General features: G+C 38.6%; 3 protein-coding genes across 8 annotated transcripts in view; 1 reads left to right on the plus strand and 2 right to left on the minus strand.

Moving 5' to 3' along the window:
- lrrfip1a (leucine rich repeat (in FLII) interacting protein 1a) overlaps nucleotides 1-3982 on the minus strand; it is a 48270-nt gene extending 44288 nt beyond the window's left edge. Inside the window, exon 1 of the mRNA XM_046053274.1 lies at nucleotides 3351-3982. Coding sequence (XP_045909230.1) covers nucleotides 3351-3440 — 90 coding nt within the window. The 5' untranslated portion in view covers nucleotides 3441-3982. The remainder of the gene's footprint in view (nucleotides 1-3350) is intronic.
- Nucleotides 3983-6320: 2338 nt separating this feature from the next.
- Nucleotides 6321-8331, plus strand: LOC123974272 (ras-related protein Rab-17-like). The gene is made up of 5 exons (XM_046054849.1): nucleotides 6321-6470; nucleotides 7469-7620; nucleotides 7697-7822; nucleotides 7918-8011; nucleotides 8295-8331. Exons 1-5 carry the CDS (start codon nucleotides 6377-6379, stop codon nucleotides 8321-8323), a joined length of 495 nt encoding a protein of 164 aa, XP_045910805.1. The 5' UTR covers nucleotides 6321-6376; the 3' UTR covers nucleotides 8324-8331.
- A 6994-nt stretch (nucleotides 8332-15325) lies between these two features.
- mlphb (melanophilin b) overlaps nucleotides 15326-21258 on the minus strand; it is a 47120-nt gene continuing 41187 nt past the window's right edge. For 5 of the 6 annotated variants that reach the window (XM_046053087.1, XM_046053084.1, XM_046053086.1 and 2 more), the window contains 5 exons: nucleotides 19231-19380; nucleotides 19062-19130; nucleotides 18631-18679; nucleotides 17786-17880; nucleotides 15326-16567 (listed from right to left, as the gene is read on the minus strand). In XM_046053087.1, the coding sequence (XP_045909043.1) occupies nucleotides 16541-16567; nucleotides 17786-17880; nucleotides 18631-18679; nucleotides 19062-19130; nucleotides 19231-19380 (390 nt within the window). In that variant the 3' untranslated portion in view covers nucleotides 15326-16540. The remainder of the gene's footprint in view (nucleotides 16568-17785; nucleotides 17881-18630; nucleotides 18680-19061; nucleotides 19131-19230; nucleotides 19381-21258) is intronic. The other variant, XM_046053085.1, reaches the window with a different exon arrangement.

Below are 21258 nucleotides of genomic sequence, written 5' to 3' on the forward strand. Positions count from 1 at the left end.
GAAGGTCAGCAGCAGACTTTAAAAATGGAAATTCATGGCGGGATGTTTACAATAAAACTCCTGGAGCTAGTCCGCAATTACCGAGATCGTTATGATGTCTCATTAAAATCACAACCTGCTTGAGTGTCACTGTGTTTGGTTTGTTTACGATGTGCAAATTCGTAGACTGTCAAGGAAGATAATCCGGTGTTGGTGAGGGATGATCCGGCCCTGATCCCCCCTCTAGTGGATTCAGGTTTAATCCTCCAGGTACACGCAAAGTACGCAGGCAAGTGTGTAAACAATGCCGTTTGCGTCGCTGACGCCTGTCTACGCCTACGTATTGTTAAAAAGTGAGTATATCCAGGGCTTGAAACTCCAGACAGACAGCTTTTGTTTTCGCTAGTTTGGAACAATTCGCTATTAGCCGCGCTGGCATGCTGTGCTTGTGTAAAACATAGCAGTGGTGGATGAGAGACTGCAAACTGAGCAGTTTAAATATAGCTTGTATACATGTGTATGCTTGTTGAACATGCATATTGATAAAGTATTGGCTTTTTACTCAAGGTTTTATTGCACTTACAGTAACGAGCGTTGCTGTCGTCAACTCGAGTTATCTTCACTTCGCTGTCTCTACAGGGGCCCCTCTGCTCTGCTGTTCACTGACTTCGCTACGTGTGTGTGTGTGTTTGTGTGTGTGACTGCAGTGCGATAACAAATACTGCGGTCTTTATAGGCTGTGGGCCAACAGGAGATTTCGCTATTTAGACAATCCCCATTAAGGGGGGACCTAGTTTTTTGCTCACCACTTTCACAGTTTTCAGCAAAAGGAGTTTATCGGTATCTTTGTCCAAGTTACTTTTTCCTGCGATGGGAGCGGACAGCTGTGTTTGGGGTCAGACATACATGACATATTTGTAGTTATCATCCAATAGTGTGCTTGGAAAAGTTCTGGAAAGAGGGAAATGTCAAAAACGTCTGACAAAAGTCAGGTCTACAGTACTGACAGTTTCTCTGAACCCTGTGATACTAACGGGAGTACAGAAATGTACAGCAACATGATACTGATGGACCATTTCCACAGCAGCTTCAGCTACCAGCGTCCCCAACCTTCTACTTTATACATATTAACTCTTTGTGCCTAACAATTCCATGCAGCTACTTGCTGGTTCCATGTTTCCATGCTGGTGGGATGGCCACTTGATGAGCCACTTCCCTCTTCCACTATCCCCATCCCCCACCCACAGATCCAGTCTAAACTAGGGTGCAGCAACAGCTGATCTTCAGGAGCATCTATTTTTAAAACTCTTTTGCAGAACGGGCCAACTCATCAAGACTGACATACCATCCCGTCAGAGGACTGCCAGTGAGGGATGTGACCCCTCCGCTACTTAAAGGCACAGACTCTCTTCGCTGCACAGATGTGGGAGAAAAAACACAATTGCTGTTTTAGTGTTGGAGTTGGGCCTCAAAAACACAAGAAACAGATGAGTATTGATTCATCAGAGAGTCTCCTATTTGGTTATTGTGTATCTGCTGACTAATTGTGCATGAACTCAAACTCTTTAGCTCCCTCTCCACGAACCTCGGCTGGGTAACCTTCCTGCTACTGCAAATAAGACTACAACAAGAAATGATTGCCAGCTACAGGAATGTGCAACCTCAGATACACCACTGCAGTGTAAACAGTCAGCTAAGCACTTAACAGAAGAGACGTCTGCAGGCTTGGCATTAGTACCAGGGCCATTCACAGTTAAAAAGTGATGACAATAGTGTGTACTTTGGTTAACGGTGACATGCAAATTTGCTGAAACATCCGGGGTCGGGTTAGCACAGACCCAACTTCCGCCCAACTGAAGAAAGACTGTCAAAGCGGCCCTGAATCAGGGGAAATGGCTATGAAGGCAGAGATCAGGTTTTATACTCACCACCTCACAGCATTACAGACAGGAAAAAAAAACATCTAATGTTCATTGCTCAGGATTTCACAAATATAAAATGACAACAGATGAAAGATGCACAATGTTGCTGCATGACAGTAAATGTCAGGCTTTGCTGTGTGTTTGTTTTAGACAGATGGCATTTTTGTTTGATATTAAACTCAAATATTGCATTTCACACCTCAGCTGTAGACAAACGCTTGCAGGGTAGCACACTTCAAATAGTTTGGTGACTTAAGTCCTGAAGACACACTAGGTATTATTCCTAACACTAAACATAGTTTTATCCTACAATAGACTCCCCATAATAAAGAGATTAGAAATCTTCAAAGAGAGTCAACCTGTCACAACATGACTTCAGCACCTGTTGTAAACAACTGTGTGTAACAGCTGCCAACCTACGTCTTGCATTATTGAAGGGTAGCCCAACAATTCCTGCAGGTAAGCACATGAAATGCTTATTTACTATACATATTATACTATAAACTATTTTAAATAATCATCATTACCAGAATTTAAAGTCTAAGTGCAAAATTTACATTACAGTAATGTTTTGACAACTTTTCCATATTGTTTGGCTCACTGATTATTAAAACCTGCAGTCAACTGGTATGTTCTTTGCACAGTTTCTAACTGATCAATTTAAGAGTTTACTATGTTGATGTAAATTGGATTCATTTAAAAAGGGGGCCATTTGGGAATTTAGCGAATAAACTTGGTTGCCTGACAGCAATCTTGAATTTGTTCAAGTTATGTTGGTATCCCATGGACACGCACTTGTGCACAGGAAACACCTATCTTCTTCAGCTTGTGAATGAAATGCTTTTCTGCAGGCAAACTCTCATGTGTTGGATTGAATAGACCAACCAAAGTAGAGTTTCTCAAACACACCCTACTTACAACTTTGTTACCAGGCAACATAATTTTACCTACTGTACTTGATATTAAGTATGCTTCAAGTCTCTACAACTTCATTTTCATTCTGTATTGACATAAAAGATGGGTGTCCGGGAAGTAGGAAATCAATTCAAAAAACGTCCGGTTTACTTTGGAAAATGGACAAAATATATCCAATAGGATGTATTTAGAAGCAGTGATGATATTTAGAGTTTAACTAGTTACAGTGTTAAAGCTATTATTTCTCAGAGAGGACAGAGTGCTTTAAATGTCTTCTTTTTCTTAAGGAGGTAAACATTCTGGATAAATTATGATTTTGGAAAGTTGAAACTCTCTGGCAACAAACATATCGGGACTAGTCTTCAAGAAACACATCTGTCAGTATGTAGGTTTTGGGGTCATATGTTATATAGGGCCGTGGGATGCGGGTCTGTAGAAAGGCTGAGGAGGAAGACCAGTCCATAGACTCTTTTGTCACTCATTTCAGACCTGACAGGGACGATTCATTTAACGTTTCACAAATACTCCACTCACCTCTCTCGCTATGAGATTTAGGGCATCGTCCTCTGCCGTCGACCTCTCCTTCTTGGTAGATCTTTTCCGTCCTGTGCCCTGAGTCCCCATGTTGTCTCAGGCGCGTATCCACTCGCTGAAGATAAATTCACACTTGTGCTCCAACAGCGCACCGAATACTCCAAACAGAGCAGCAGCGAGCTAGCCTGTTCTCATGTGTCGCTAAAATGTTAAGTGAAACACGAGGAGATAAAACAACCCGCGGCTGGTCGCGTTCGCAACATGGGTCATTGTCATACATCCGTTTTTTACACTTCTTCCTGTGTTTCTGTAACGACGCACAAACTCGCGACGAAGTCTGCTTCAGACACTGTCGGTGACTCTAGCAGCATCTGCCCCACGTGCGCTGCTGCTGATGCGTTTACTAGCAAATTCAGTCAGAGACGTTCACTGTAGCTTCACTCTGTCCTTTTTTGAATCGTGTCCATTACCCTGTCTGTCATTCTATGAGCATAAAACTGACATTTCAAAAATATGCACATACATTAATTATGGCCAAACTAACGGCCTCGGGTCAAGCTGGCCGCAGTATGACACCGCCACCAGACGGATTCACAGAAACAGACTCTAACCTGTCACACTGACGAACTTCAAAGCCTGTACTAAATCAAGTTGCCTTCACGTGATGTCGGACATGTGGGTTACAATGAAAAAGCAGGTTTATTTTTGGCAATTAACCACACCAAGGCAGAACATTTACACGAAATGTGAATCACCTAATCAATACTGAATCGTTGTTTGGTGCAACTGTGCCGTAGGCTACTCACACTTGCAGAATTGATTATCCTGCACTTTCTTTAGCCTACACTTCATCTTGTATCACATTTCAAGCAGTAGAGCTATTCGGATATACCCTTTTGGCTAATTAATTAATTAATAGAAAAGGGGACAGTGGGTTTGTTGTGTTTGATTTGTACGGGGGGGTTAGAAAATGTGTTCCTTTACATAATCAAAAACCAAGATAGGGCTAATTTCTAGCCTTAAAGTTCAACCAATACAAGCAATAATTTTCTACTTGTAATTTCTATAGTTGTAAAATGTGTGAAATTCCAGTGCCCAGAGAACACTGAACGCAGCATCAACCCCTGGACGGAGTGTCCATACATGTTCAGGCCAGGTTTCAGTTTCAGCCAGAAACCACAGGCCCTGCATGGGCTATCGCACTCTCTCACACCCCCTCTGCTATTTTTAATGATGACCAGAGAGCTCTAAAAACAGTCGTGAGTTTTTGTTAAAGCGATAGAATGGGCACACCCTAGATCCCAAAATTTTGACGTAATGATCCAGGACAGTGTATCTGGGATAGTCTATGTTGAGATGATAGTGACCTCATTAGATCCTTTTTTTAATCTTGTGGTATAATTGTTGTATCATTTGGAACCTTTTCCTGTGCGTCTCCAACTAAGTCTAATGTCAAATTACTGTCACATCAACGACGATGGAATTCAGATGCAGTTTAATTGTAGTATTGTATTTCTTATTCATTCATCAATTCTATATGAAGTAGGGGAGACCGGGTATGATTGTAGCACTTAATGCTTCAGCAACTATAACTCACAGAATTTTTTTGCTAGAGTTCCCTAACCTTTATAGAAAGTAGGCCTACCCACATTTGTTCACTACAAATGGCACCAGCTCAATCCTTTACAAGACTTTCACAGACCTCGTGAGTTCATGTCATATAAGATTTTGTCACAACCTATCCCAGTAACGGGGTAGGTTTTAACACATGCTGGGGTAAGTTGTAACAATTAGACAAAAGAAGCAAAAAATGGATGCCACACCATATGATATGCTTCAAAACAGGTCTATTGAAAAAAATAAACATTGTTTCTCTCTCTGTAACAGACTATGTCTGATTGACTCCTGTGTGTGTGTGTGTGTGTGTGTGTGTGTGTGTGTGTGTGTAAATGTGTCTACTAGAACAAACTTACTGCTAGAACAGTGTACTTAATAAACACTAAAACAATATCTACATGTTAAGGTCTAACAAAATAAACATCTGTGTGTGTCAATGTGTGTATATTCTTAATCAGCTGCACAGTCAGTGCTTGGTATTATTACCACAAGGCTGTAGTATATGCAATGCCGCCCTCCTGTGTTGATACATGATCATGCAAGGAGATACACTGGAATAAAATGCAGACTCTCTGTGTAGCCTATAACATACAGTACATACACAACGAAGGGGACATTTCGAGACGAGATGGAGATTTCTGTGTCTTATGATATTTGTGTTGATACAAGTAATTAATATCACAAGCATGCTGTGTGAAGTAACAATGGTTTTAACATTCGATGTTTAAACTGTGTGCATACATAAGTATATTCCAATGAAACTGATCACAGTTTCTGTTTGTATCTGACATGTAGCAGTTGAACAATGTTAGGTAGAAGGGGCAAACCCCCCAAATTTTCCCATAACTCAAACAGTTTCTGTTTGTTTGTACAGCATACCTTAAAAACTTCCCACTTGTAACTTACAGTAAACATGGCCATTGATCTAACACATATAGTCGTCCCGTGTGAGATCTAATGAGCACAAAGACAGTAGTTGAGTGTGCATGTGATTGGCTGGGAGGTTTTATGGCCCAGTAATGTGTGTCTACAAGGAAGTGAAAGTATTATAGCTGTTTTGTTAGCCTTTTACAAGTTACGACTGGACTTTGGTTTTACTTTTATTTTCTGAAAACTAAGGTGATACTGGCACAGCTGCAGAGTCTTACAACGGAGATGACACATTAACTCCTCTGTACAGTTTGCAGCTGTAGTGTGGCAACTGCTGCTTCTTAACAGGAGAAAGGCTGACTACTGGATCAGGACTTTTGGACTTTTTCTGTCTTGCCCACCTGTATTCTCTCACTCTTTTGGAGTTAATAATTGAACTTTTGATGGGGGAAAATCTCCTGAGGGTGCCAGGAGGAGCCCAGCTCCACAGTAACAGTTTGATTAGACCAGTACCTCAGTACCAGACCCTCAGGGTTAAGATGGTACTTCTGGGGAGCTCTGGTGTGGGAAAGTCCAGTCTGGCACTACGATTTGGCAAGGATGAGTTCCGGCGTACATCACCTACAGTAGGCTGTGAGTTCATGTCACGTTTGGAACTTTGGATATGCAGAGGTTACACATCAGAGTGAAATTTTATAAGATGAAGATATAATTTGAAGGAATAGTTTTGTAAGAAGATCTACACCACTCTCATGTCTGTAAAGTAAATAAATAAAAACTACTGTCAGTTAGTGTAGCTTAACATAAAGTCTGGAGGGGTGGGGGAGACAGCCAGCGTGGCTCTGCCTGAAGAAAACAAATTGCCTACTTGCACTTCTAAACATGACTAATAAACAAAACCAATCTCTTTAATCCATACAAAAATCAAAGTGTAAAAATGACAATTTGGGGTTTTACAGGGAGTTCCACGGTGGATTATCAGGGTTTAGGAGGTAGAGCTGGTCATTCATTAATTAGTGGGTCAGTGGGTCCTCCAGTCTGCACGTCAAAGTGTCCTAGGGCAAGATACTGAACCCCAGTATGCCCCCGATGGCCGTACCATCGGTGTGTAAATGTGAGTGTGAGTGTGTATGAATGTTAGTTCCATTCTGAGGAGCCATTCTTGCATGGTAGCCTCTGCCATCTGTGTAGAAATGTGACGTGTATTGTAAAGTGCTTTTAGTGGTTTGAAGACAAGAAACAAGATATAACATGCTCATTAGTGAGCTTTATTGGAGCTGTTAGGCATATTTTGTTACCCTTAGACAGAGCCAGGCTAGCTGTTCCCCTTGTTTCCAGTCCTTATACCAAGCTACACTGACGTCTCTAGGCCTAAATAACGTACAGACATGAGAGTGGTATTAATCTTCTCTTCTAACTGTGACTTACTTACTTCCGAAAATTTCAAACTTTAATTTTTGTCATTCATCATAGTTTGATACTGGTAGAATATATTACTTTGACACATAACTGGCACTGGAACTTTCTGTCACTTGTTATATTGTAAATATCCAGCCAGGAGGACCATCTCTAAAGACTCAGTAGTGAGTAAATGATCCCCTTTGATGTCATTGTGCTGTCTGCCCCCTCAGGTGCCTACCTGACCCGGGTGGTGCATCTCAGAGATGTCACTCTTCGTTTTGAGATATGGGACACAGCAGGGCAGGAAAAATACCACAGTGTCACACCACTTTACTACAGAGGAGCCCATGCTGCACTCTTGGTCTATGATATCAGCAAAAAGGTAAAAGGAACTTATCTTGTCTTATCTCGGCTAGTGCATATGCTATCGTGTATCCTCAATGCTTGTGTCGCTACAGGAAACATTTATCAGAGCTCAATTGTGGCTCAAAGAGCTTGAGAAACAGTACACCCCAGGATCTACTGTCATATGGCTGGTAGGCAACAAGGGAGATCTGGCACAGGATCGACAAGTCTCAGTGCAGGTACAGACCGAAAAAATCACCTTCCTAAATCTCACATCTACATTATGTGTTACTCTATGACATGCAATTTCTGGTCTCTTTATGTCGTCATACAGGAAGGACAGACTCTGTCCAATGACAGGGGCTTATTCTTTACAGAGACATCAGCCCTGTCAGGGGAACAAATCAGCGAGTTGCTGGTAGCTGTAGGTAAGTAAAGGTGTTGAAGAAAATGCAATGAATAAGAGTGTCTGCATGACTGACTAATCTCTGGGAGAAAAGAAAGGGCACTCATCTTCCACTAGAGAGCAGTAGATACCAACATGAGCCGCAAATGTATTTTTTCTCACCGTCAATCTAAACACAATTATTGTAAGTATGAAAACTATAAAATACTAAGTATAGGTCTGGGGTTTTTTAACTTAAATCCTGGCCTCTAAAATGTCTGCATGCTCCTGCAACACAACTGTGAGTGTGATGTCTTTGGTAACAGAGCTCTGGTTCAGCCCACAGAGTGTATGAGTGTGTTGGAGCGCAGCAGGGAGGTCTACCAGAGTGGCAGGAAACACCACTTGTGGATCTGCGTCACAGAGACACACTCAATCCTTTTGCATCCTGCTGCAAAGTTGGACCCTAACCTCTGTTACTGGCAATTATATCGCTGCCTTTCCGTGTTTCTCTGTCTGTCGTCATAATTTTAAAGCTGCAGGCAACATGGGATCAAAACGTTTCAAATTGAATAAACATCACGAATATTTGGTTCTCTGCCTTTTTTACTTCTGACCATACTAACAAATGCACAACACTGCATTCATTCTGCAACATGCATTGTGGTGATGAGATTAGCCAAGGAATACAATCAATACGTAATGGAGGCTAAAAACTATTCACTATTGTTCATGCAGGACAAGTCCCTGGTTTTTGAGTTACAGGTCTACTTTACAGGGATCTATGCCCAGGAGTTCCATTTGTTGTAATGATTTTCCTCAGTGATGATCCTCCAAATAGCGTTTGGTTGAGTGTAGCTCAACCTTAGCATGCCTAATAAAAGATAATAATTAAGAAAAGGATTTTGACTGTCTAAATTTTGAAAGCATTTTCCACCGTGCCACAACATGCTGCATTCTGCTGGTCTGGAGTCAAAAATGATTTCATTTGTACCTTGACGGGAAGAGTCACTGAAGTACCCAACTGAAAGTGGTACCTAAATGTGATATGGTAAATGGACTGTATTAATTAATCACGCCATTTAAGTCTTTCCGACCGCTTAAAGTGCATTACACTACATCACAGTCACCCCATTCACACACATTGAGCGGAGGAGCAATTTGGGGTTCAGTGTCTTGCCCAAGGACACTTTGACATGCAGATCGGAGAGCCGGTTGTCCTAACCTTCTGCATAGCACATATTTCAGACAGAATTGAAATCTGAAATATGACTGAAAATTGAATATGTATTTTTACCAGGTATCACACTTTGTCTTGCTGTTGGCTCTTGAGTTCTGACAACTTGACAATGGTTAACTGAGCCAGTGAGATTGTTGTTTATAAAGAAATAGTTTAACACTTTGGACAATATGCTTATTTACTTTCTGAGTAAGATGAGATATTTAAAATCAGTTTTATGTCTGTGCATTATTTATTTGGTCAGAGATCCAAACTGAATGAATTAAATAAAACAAAATGGCAATTCAGTCTGATTATCAAGCTAATGCATATCCTAGCTTAACATAAAAATGAAGCAGGGGGAAACGGCTACCCTGGCTCTGTCTAAAGTAAAAAAAACATCAAAAAACTACACACACCTGTAAAGCTCAGTAACTAACACACTGTATCAACTTTGTTTGACTAGTACAGAAACTGAAATGTAAAATTACAATCTGCTTTTGTACATATTAAACAAAAGAGATAAAACATGTACTGCTACAAGGGGTCTTTTGTCTATTTAAAGTAAAATCTTGGACAGAGAAAGGTAGCTGTTGAGTTGTTATTCTAAGCTAGGCTAAACAACATAGACTCAACATATATTTGTGTAAAGCAAAATGATTGTTGAATGATGTTTTTTGGATCATATTTACTATGAATGACAACCATAATCATAAAAAATACAAATATTGCCCCTATACTTTAATACCATCAGGATTTAAAGGACTCTACTGACATAAGTAGTAGCTCTATTTGCATTTGACCATTTAAAAAAACTCCATATAAGTGACTTTTCTGCCCTTCAGTCAGTCACTTGGCTGCAGAGAAGAACTGATGCCTCCAAGAGAGGACTTTTACTGCAAAGTGATTTAAAACACTGCTGAGATCTTTGCTGATAAATCCTCACTGAAACAAAGCTTTATTGTGCTGATTGAAACCAAGCTTCTGTGAGGCCTGAGGGGCTGCTGGTCCTCGTTTGGTTTGGATGCCTCACAGAAACAAAGAAACAACTCACACTGAGCAGATGAAATGGAGTGAAAATAAAAAATAAAATATGATTTAGTTATCATAAAGACAATATAAATCTTGTGAATAAAAACCTTTTCAGCACTGCTGTTTCAGATTTTGCAGATGTTGCGCAAGTGGTCTCAGTCAAGACTTTCTTCATTTTCAACTGTGGATAAACCAATGATGAACTGTGTATGAAGAATCAATAGACAAATGCAGAGTGAAGTTAACTATACTTCATTCTTGATTCAATTGAATTTAAATGATATCTGACTATGAAGCTGTGAAATGCTGTAGTGAGGTAGCACAATCGGTAAGAAGTATGTATTGAAGGGTTCCTTAAATGTGATTTTCAAAATTGGATTTAATAGTTTATGAATATATAGGTATATACATGAAGGATGAAACACAAAAATCACATTTTAAGGGGGAGCTGGGACGTTATACAGGAGATGTTTTACAATAGAAGAAGCAAAGCTAGCAAGCCTAGTGAATGAAAAGTATGTCTGATGTGTCCATTGGTGTGGTGGCCACAGTTGAAATGCAGGTCATGTGATGCACTTTGAACCAGAAAGATGTCTTTCCATACACAGCCATTCAGCTGCAAAACAATGATGAGAATTTGTATAATACATATTTAGAGATCACTGTAAGAAAAGATACACCATATCTACTCAATAAAAATAAGGCAACAGATTACAAGCAATATTATTAATTAAATTTCACAATGTTTGGTATTGAGTAAATATTAATTAAATGAGACCCTTAATAGTTATCCATTTAATATGAGTAGATTCAAATAGAAAACAGTACCGAATTAATTACAACCTAAACAAAAATACTGAATTGATTTGAAAAAGATAAACTCCCTAATGTGTAAATAGCACTAATAAATATAAATTGAATAATATATATCAATGATATATAATTGAGTATTAATCATCTACACAGCTAATTTTAACAAAACTTCCTTCACCGCCATGCATCATGGGAATTCTTGACAGGAAGTGCTTTTCAATTAAAATTTGCCTGATTACATTAATTTGAATTCACTCAATATTCTCTCTATTTGGGATTAGATAAATATAATGCTTATGTTTTATTTTACTACAATGGGTGGATTTTATTACAAACATTTTTATTTGAAATTTAATTAAATATTTGCCTCAAAATCAAAAACATAATCACATTGAATTTATTTTACCTAATACATTAAATCAACTACAACACTTTACTTTTCTCTTAAATCTTCACATTGCACATGCAAAGGTACATCCCAGCTGGGTGTACTGGATATCACCAATAGAGGTCAGTGCTTTTCCTCCCACTATGTCCAACGTGGAGTTTCTCTTAAAACTAAGGAATTCAAACATGTAATATCGCGTTCTGACTTTATTCTTAATGTAGTTCATATAATATTGCATATGAAGTACTTTACAGGGCAAAATACAACACATTTTCATGGACATAAAAGCATGTTTGTTATGTCTTTCGTATTCAAGAAAACAACTCAAATAATGCACACACAATTTGTAGAAAATAACTCAAACAGTATGTTAGAAAACTCCTAAATCAAAGTGTAAATCCATAATACAACCCTGCAACAGAACAAAAGCAATGTGAAAATTGAAAAATGAGAACACAATAGATATTCAATCATCCATTGCGTTCTTACAGTATGATCCAAACACTGCTGTCACTGTCAGCTGCTGGTCTGTAAACTCTGGCTCTAATGAAAGCCAGATGCTCATTTCTTCTTGCAACTTGCCGGCCAAATCTCCCCACCGGCCTGATCCCTCTGCCTCTATACCAGGAGGCATCGATATTTGGATCTGGACAACACAGGCATTTCATCATGTGTAAGTCTCATGAATTGTCTATATTATGCTAACCAGCAATGGCAGTCAATACCAGGGCTGAAATAATTTGAACTTCACCCCTTAAAACAAGATTATAACAATGCTGTATCCTGCTATTTAAAATTAAAATAAATTGACATACAATTTGACCCACTAATATGCTGACAAGAAGCACAAGGTCAGTTCACCCAAATTTCACAATCCTAAAACAAATTCATCTTCTCGTTAACCCTTGTGATTTCTAGTCATGTAAATGTGTGTGGCACTCTCAGCATTGAAAATACGTTGGTAAAGTTATCCCTGTTGTTGTATGGAGGCCCAAAATGTTCAAAATTAAATAATAAGTAAGACATAATGAAATAAATAATAATTTGAACAAATATAAAGAAAGAATACATTTTTAAAACCCGACACATTATGTTGAAGTGATATTTTATTTATTTAGATTTTTAGTATTTAATTTCTTTAATTTCACAATCATTTATTTATCATAGGTAATTTCTATTTAATTCCAGCTTTTTTTAAACAATACCATCTCCCCCAGTGGTTGTTTTACTTATATATATAATAATTGTTAAATGGGCAAAGTTATGATTGGTTGGCAGCCAGTAACGTAACTGGCCTTTTGTCTTGATTGACAAACAAAGACTTGCTGATGAAAAGTGGCATTATAAAGTAAAACAAAATATAAACTGCAGGAATTAAATAAAAATGGCCATCAACAAACTCTAGTAATGTTAAAAGAAGCTGCATAAAACAACATTTCATTATAATAAGTCTTAAATGTTTTACTTGTTACTATGTTACTTTAGGTATTAGGTCCATATAATTTTGTGTTATTAATTGGGGGATCTTTTACTTCTGATTATCATGGAACTGTCTCGATGAGATCCACTTAGAGCTTGGCTCAGCAACAGAAAGACAGCACAGAGCACTGCACACACCCTCATCGCAGCTCGACCTGGAGTGTAAAAAACAGAATCAGTGGTGGAAGTAAGCAAAAGTAGCAATACCACAGTGTAAAAATACTTTGTTTAATACCACAGTGCTACAGTACTCAAATACTCTGCAAGCTTAAGTCCTGCATTCAATGTTTTAAAAAGTATTAGCATCAATATATACTTGAATTATCAAAAGTTGGAGTATTGAGAATGGCCCCTTTCTGAATAATGTATATTATATTATTGGATTATAATTATTGATACATTAATGTGTTAACCTATTTACATTTTTTTGTTGATTATATTTTGTATCTAAATCTACAAAGTCACTTGTTACTAAAGTTATCAAATAAATGTATTGGTGTAAAAAGTATAGTATTTGCATCTGAATTGTAGCGGTGTAGAAGTATAAAGTAGTAGAAAATGGAAGTAACTCAAAATTATAATACTCAAGTACAGTACTTGAGTACATGTACTTAGTTACTTCCCTCTCTGTTCTAAATATAGCATCAAACGGACCATCTGAGGTGACACATACAGGAAATACAAATACTGGATTGATCCGAGCTCTCGACTAATAAAAGAAATTACAAACAGTTTCATTTTGAATTCACAGAGTAAAATGTCATAGATTTCCATCGCAGACATAACTGTCTCTAACAGAGTCAAATCAGGGAAACTTGCTGAATTGCTTGTTCTAAAGTCATTTTAAGAACTGTAATTGTATTCATCACATCGCTGACACGTTCGCTTTAAAATGATACCACAAATAATTTGCAGCAAAGATGGCTAAACTGTGCCAGACAAAGGATCAAGGAACAAGGATCACAGCTAATGTAACATGCACATCATGCAGTCTGCACTTTGGATCTCTCTTTTAAATATAACTTTCTTCTGAAGGGGGTTTAATCTAATCTCAGCAGACTGTTTAAATTGAATTCCTGGCTCTACTTTGGCATTAGTTAATATCCCAAAAAATATTTCTACTGATTTTGGAACTTAATTCAAAGCATTACAAATTGAACATTGAAGACTTACCGTTTGGAAGATTTCTTGTTTTACAGTTGAGCTGCAGAACAGTTCACTGGATACTTCACTATCTCCCAGTAAAACCCCCAGGAGCTGAACAGGTGCAGGAATGATGACTGAATCACAGGAGATCCTTCTCTCCCTCTGGGTGTGAAAGGACAACCCAATGACACAATCAATTACTGTAGTGAGACTAAAAGAAAGAGGAATGTGTTGTGTCTGAGCGAGTTCTCACCTGCTCTAAGAAGTGGATGCACTTCTGAGCGTCTGGCTTCTCTGTCTCTGTAAGTTTCACTTCATCACTTGTTTCATCATCTCTTTATATTCCAGCAGGAGGGGCAGCCATGTGCTGATATGCTGATGTCACCAACCTTTCAATAACAATTTATGATACCATACCTTGTGGAGATGCCCACTGTGTGTGTGTGTGTGTGTGTGTGTGTGTGTGTGTGTGTGTCTGTGTGTGTGTCTGTGTGTGTGATCTGGCTTGCATTTAAAAATGGCAATAGTGCACCAATGGCACCACCAAATCTGAAAACCAATTTAAAAAGAGAAAAGTTTTCATAAAGTTATCTAATTGGCAGCAACCAAGCAATGTACGTTAGCTAGCATTACCCGCGTTAACATGTGGGTGACGTATATTGTGTAGAGACGAGAGATGTTGTTCAGTGAACAGTTGTCATACAAAACGACATTTAACTTTACTGATTTACAACAAGCTGCAACTTTCTTGACTTAAACTGACAAACATAATTCTGAGCACAGTTCTAACAGGATCAAGGTCAGCTGAAGAACAGGGGGGATTGAACGTTCTCAGTTGCCTCTTCATGTCAAGCTGGCCCCCAGCCTTACAGTTTTTGAACCATGACTAAAAAAAAAAAAATATATCGATTGATTCATGTCAATGCACAGCACTTTGGTCAACCTGGTTGTTTTAAAATGTGCTTTATAAGTAAAGTTGTATTGGACTGGAATGGAACAACTAAAAAGAAAAACATGTATAAGAAGAGGACTGAGTGATGATCGAACTCCAAGGAAAGGCAAGTAGGAATGCTATCTGAAGCTGCTGAACACCGTATCAACAGCATAAGCACAATTTATTGAGGTTGGGATGAGAAAATACAGCTGTGCCTCAGGAAGAGGCAACCAAGGCAAGACAAATGCAAGGGAAACAGCTGTAGAAAATATAGTTTGACCTTACATTTCTGGTCACAAAGTGCATTAGTCATTAAGTAGAAGGAAAAAAAGATGAAATGAGCCTGTTTAGTTTGTAAAAAAATTTAATAAGAATGAGACAAAAAATGTTACACATAATTAAACAGGCTTGAAACAGTTTAGTAGTAGTTTATAAAACCCCACAGTGTTGCCACAGGGGAGGTTCATTTATCTCAGCAGTGTGTACACATGTGTGCACAGTGTATAGCTGAAAATAATGTTTAACAGATGGAGGATTCATTTAAGGAGAATCTGTGACTGAAAAGGCCATAGGATGGGATTTACATCATTGTCAATCTCATCAAACCATTCAGTGACCCTGCATTGAAGCAGCTGCATTTGTGTGTTTCTTTAATTTAGGTTTTTCCTTTACTTTGTCTCCCGTCTGTATGTGTATGCAGTCAAAGAAAATCATTAAACCATCTTCAAATCAAACATTGGGCATTTCCTTTATCATCTACTACGGTTTAACAACATTTTCTTCATTTCATCAAAGTGTTTACGTGATGTGACATCATTGGCGTTCACTGAACGCGGTGAACATGGCAAATAGTTCATGTTTCTGCGAAACGCAAGATAGACTACATTAAATTATATGAGACGTGTCACTTTACAAATGAACCACTAGTTTCAATTGTAGCATTTTCAAATGCAATTTGATTATGTAGCTGTACCGTTTTATAAATAACATGCACGTTGTCAGGGAATGTGCGCAGATGTCTATATCTGATTCATTCACAAGACCTTTAACTAACCATATAAGACTTGGTGCACTTGCTATGATTAAAATTTATTTTATTTTAGAAGTTCATTCATAGTTTGTTACTGCACTACAAGCGAAAGAAAATGTTTTGATTTTCTGTCATGCTTCATTCATACCGTGTGAACATTGGAATAAATAACTACAGATTTCAGATTACCATGGAAACTGCAATTTTTTTCACATTAAGGTGAATGCATTCACTTGCATGTTAATGTATGCAAATATTAAGTATAAGATACAGGCCTAGCAAAGGTAATGCATATCATGTGTAACTCCAACATATGCTTAAAATATAGTATGGAACTAGCCCAGTAAAATATCACAACAATATCACAAAAAAACATTGGTAAATATAAATGTAAGCACTCCCATTCTAGTTGACCGTCTCTGAAATTTAAACGGGAATTTCATTCCAGCAAAATTTCAGTTTATCACAAACTGTAATAATAAATGTCATCACATGGAAAACTCGCCAGTCACATAATGCTCAGCCTCCTCCTCATGAACCCTGTGTCATTACTGGTTTCTGCAAGAACAGAGAGAAACAGACAATGATTGGCTGTTTGATTTATTATTAGATAATCAATCTTTCATGCTTTGATCAGGTTAATACATTCAGTGTTATCCATGAAAGCAGTCACAGCAACTAAGACACAAAAAGAAGAACTACAACAGGTCTAGAATGTCTATGCTAGGCTTTATAAACCTGTTGATGGCTTATGAACCATCGTGTGAGATTTGAGGGTTGTGAATGATTACTCAGGCGGAAGAAAAGAAACAGGAAATTGACAACACGTGAAAGGGGTAATCAGCCGTAAATAATCACACTTCAACAATTTTTGCTCATTGTTTCATCTTGAAATATCCCTAGCGTGTAGATGGAGGGTGAGCCTATCTTGTTGCATTTGGATTTTTTCAGACACACCTGAATAGTATATGGCATGGCTGCCTTCCAAATCCTTATCATTAGCGTTAAGTACTTTCATTTCAGAAGTCTTGGCAGTCTAATAGTGACACCCCCTCAGACAGCTCTGCGAGATGCAAGCATGTGTTTTAAATCCTCATGAGTAGAAAACACATTAGGGTATTTAAGGTCACACTAAACAGCCATATACTTCTCATATATTCTCATAGTTTTTTCCCCCCCTTCTCTAATTCAGTTAGTTACGGCTCTGAGTTCTTTTGGCAGGATCCAGGCACTGCTTCATTTAAATTCAGGCAAAACTAAAGACCCAAGAATGCTTAGTAGTTAGTTCCAGTGTTTATCTAAAAGTAAAAAAAATAATTAATAAATACGAGTACTCAGAAAAAGATCTGGTCCTTATTTCTATAAAAGAATTAAGAAAATTACACAACAAACAACTTAAAATTAGCTTGAATAAGTAAATAAAGTTGGTACATTGAGCATACATTCTCAAAAAAGCAAGAGTTGCACAGAATTTGTATTTGATTGAAACAAATGAAGCAAAAAGAAAAGAAAACACAATTACTTCAAACCACCACAAAGCCAGATTGTAAACCAGGTGATCCACCAGTAGAAAAAGTCAAAGGCCAGTGTAACCAGTAAATGAAGAGTCCATTTCCAACAACAGATCTATTTGGGAAAAAATCTGCAAGAACACGTTTAAATGTTTTTGCTATAAATAATTTTGGCAGTGTAGATGAGGCTTTTTTCCAAATGACAGCAATATAATATTGGAAGTGAACTCTTCACTGCACCCAGCACCGTAGAGTGGAGTCATACCGCACTGGTAGCCCTGGTCTTAGGCTTGGCCACTGGGTTCCTCTGTGTCAGAGAGCCCCTGTAGAGGGAGTTCCTCACAAACCTGTCCGCCTGGCCTGGAAACATACAGCAACTGCATTGTAGATCCATGTTATACTGGCTCTCTTTTTTAAATGTACAGTAAAGTCAGGTTGTAGTTTCCTTTGTAATTTTATTAAATATCTAAAAGCTGGAAGTGTATTTAGGGCCAGTGGAAGTTTAGAAATTACAGAAGGAGGAGAATAACAATAATGTTATTATAAGATCATTTCGGGCCCCATATTTCATATTGTAGTATCAAAATGACTAGTAGGAACAGAAAATTTTGGAATCCGTGCAGCAGATGGCTATCGGCTGTAGTGGCTGCAATGTTTTCCTGTGGGGCAATAGTCATTTTGACACCAAAATATAGGGCCCAGTTTTAAAAATACTGAAATTATCATTTAAGTATCATTGGGAAAGTGATATTTGAAGCATTCAGCCCCCTCTTAACAACTACTGGCAAGAAGGCAATGAGCAAGGTATAGTACTACCTGTGTCAAATACCTACTGTAAGGTTAAAAATATCTTCATACCCTGAAAATGTTTTGTATAACCACTATTTTGCCTCAGAATATTCTACCATTTATAGCACAATAGTCCTGAGGGAATTCTGCATGTAGTGAATTTGAGTATCTGACACACAGCTGGGAAAACTGAAGCTGTACAATAGGACAGAGTGTGCATGAGCACACAAAATAGATCATCATGTTCTCTGAGTTTAGATGTTTTGAGTCAGTCGGGAGGCCCTGGGGATCATGCTGAAGGGCAGCAGTGTGGGTTCTTACTTGTGGGAAAGTTGTGGGAAAGTCTTCTTGCTTGGATCGGGATTGCAGACTAGAAGGCACAGATGCGGGAAACACAGAAAGGCAGAAAAGTAAAAAAGATACACTGGAGGAAAATATATGACCCATCAGCCTTTTTGACACTTGGAGTATAGAAACATTTATCAGAGACAGACCTGCTGAGGAGAAAGAAATTATCTTATTGGTTGATTTGAAGCTAAGAGGGCGGCGCCACAGAACTGAGAGTCGTATCCAAGACTATAAAGTCTACCAGTATCTGCTAAAGAGCTCCAGTGTGCACTTGTTAATTTTATATAATATGAAAAGTATTTTATACAAGCAAACATATGATATCATATAATCGTCATCTTTTACGCAGCTCTGACTCTGAAACTCTGGCTTGCAAATAAAAACATTTAGTTAAATGTCTTTACCCTTCTTCTTCTATCCACTGGCATGCCAGCAGCGTTCAGGGCAGCAATCCTGTCCTCTATGTACGAGACCTTAGGATAAAAAGAGAGAAAGTGACTCTGAACACTTTAACTGTTTCTGTCGCCTCAAAACAAATCTAATATTCCAACTAAGCTGAAGGGTTTTCCTTACCTCACTCTGGGCGTTCTGGACGTTGGCAGCTGCTTGAGCTACCTGGTCCTCCAGCTCAACCAGTAATGCTGCAGAGCCTTTGAAGCCTCCCTTGGATCCTTCCTCTAGGGGGTGCCACTTCCTCTCCAGGCTCTCTGTTGAATGGTTAGTCTGCTCGGGATGTGTGAAGAAATGAAAACATTTAAAAAATGTTAATTTGTTTTTCACATCAAAATAGATCACGCGCTTTTTTTGTGCGGGGGCTGGGTAAATTGACAAGACAATAATCTTTTATCCTTTATTAGAGAATTAAAATCTCATAACACCCAATAAGTATTGAATTTAAGTCATTCATTCAAGAATAAAATGTTTTTAAAGGGTAAATTACTGAAAGGGATGTTAATTTCATACAACTTGAAAACTTGAACACAGCGCAGCCATAGATTATATGAAAGAAATGGACGTTGTCATCGTGACGTCACCCGTTGGATTGTGGATTGCCGTTTCGAAGCCTCGAGTTTGGCCGTTATGGCGCCGCCGTGTTGATTTTTTTGCAGCCAGCGGCACTGGATGTGACCATATTCGTAAGAGACTGTGGAGCCAACAGCTCCGTGTTGAGCTAGCTAGCTTGCTTAGCGACGTGTTTCTGTAATTGACCCTTCGCTAAGACCCGCCCCCTTTAGTTACTGTTGCTAAGTCTGACAAACTGTCGGTGCTGCCGCTGTCTATTACTGCACTCCCTGGAGAAATATTGTCAAATTTGTTGGAAAAAGCGATCTCACAAAGAAGCAGACAGTTTTGCAGTTGCATTATACATTTGAAGGTTGTATTCAGGCTGTCGTTTGGACTCAAAGTGACTCAAACGGACGTGAAAAAAATTAAAGATAGAAGCTAAAGCCTACTGATCACACAGCACAAGTGAACCCCCAACGATTGAGACCAAAGACAACGATATGAACGGTCACCACTGTTCCTGTAAAGCTGGTAGGCCTCTATTCATTATTACATCTATTATTATATCATTAAAAAGCAGAACAGCAGGGCTTTTTTTCGTTACATTCAGTAGGAAGTTAGCTAGCGTTCGCTAACTGACATTACATTAGGAACAATCCACAGCCGACATTTTTCTGGATTTATTTGTGGTTTTGAAAAGAGAATAAATTGTACTTCTCCTTTCAACCTCTCTGGGTAGAGATTGTAACTATTACAAGTGCCCCAGGAACAGCGTTTGACCATATCTTGGAAAAATACAGCAAAAAAAAAGCTAGAAAATTACTCTTTTTGCATTAGAGTCAATGGAGCGCAGCCATGAAAGTGTTGGACCTATACTGCGCTGTGATTGGATAAGCTGTGTATTCGGGGCGTGGCTTAGCGAAGTGTCAATTCACGTTAACTGTAATTTTAACTGGGATGATAATTTTGTCTAGCGAACAACCGGCTTAAAACTAAATGTACTCACCAGAGAAAGCGAACAGCCAACTCCTAATAAGCTTTTTCAACAGCGCTGGTTAAATTTCTACAGTGACGTGGGTACGAGTCACTCTAGATGATTGACAGTTCACCATGGTAACGACTTGTCAATCACAGATAGTCCCGCCCTGAAGCCTACGCTGCTTCACGGCCCCCTGCTGGCCATTCGATAGAATGCAGGTTTAAGGGACTTCCGTGTTGGCTTCGCTTCTCAGATCGGACGTTTTCCGAGTGGAACACTGACATGATAAACTGTTTATTTTGTGCAGCTTTCATTAGCATGTAAAACTGGAACAAACTGCTTGTGTCCTATGTTAAAATTCTTCTAAGCCAATCAATCAGTTAATGTTAGCTTATTGCACATACATTGTTATTGGTGTATATTTTAGCTGATGAGTAGCAATAATTTTCAGACATGTTGGAAGTCCTTTAGTCTCTCCATTACATAGTTTGTACACTAAAGAGCACAGTGAGAGTGTTTTATTCAACTGTAAAATGTCCCACTCAGTACATGTCTTAGTAGTTTTAAATCCTTAAGAGAAGGCATGCAGTTTGATCAGGTCTATATATTTACTCACT

This window comes from Micropterus dolomieu, linkage group LG07 (genome assembly GCF_021292245.1).
Source record: "Micropterus dolomieu isolate WLL.071019.BEF.003 ecotype Adirondacks linkage group LG07, ASM2129224v1, whole genome shotgun sequence".
NCBI lineage: Eukaryota > Metazoa > Chordata > Actinopteri > Centrarchiformes > Centrarchidae > Micropterus > Micropterus dolomieu.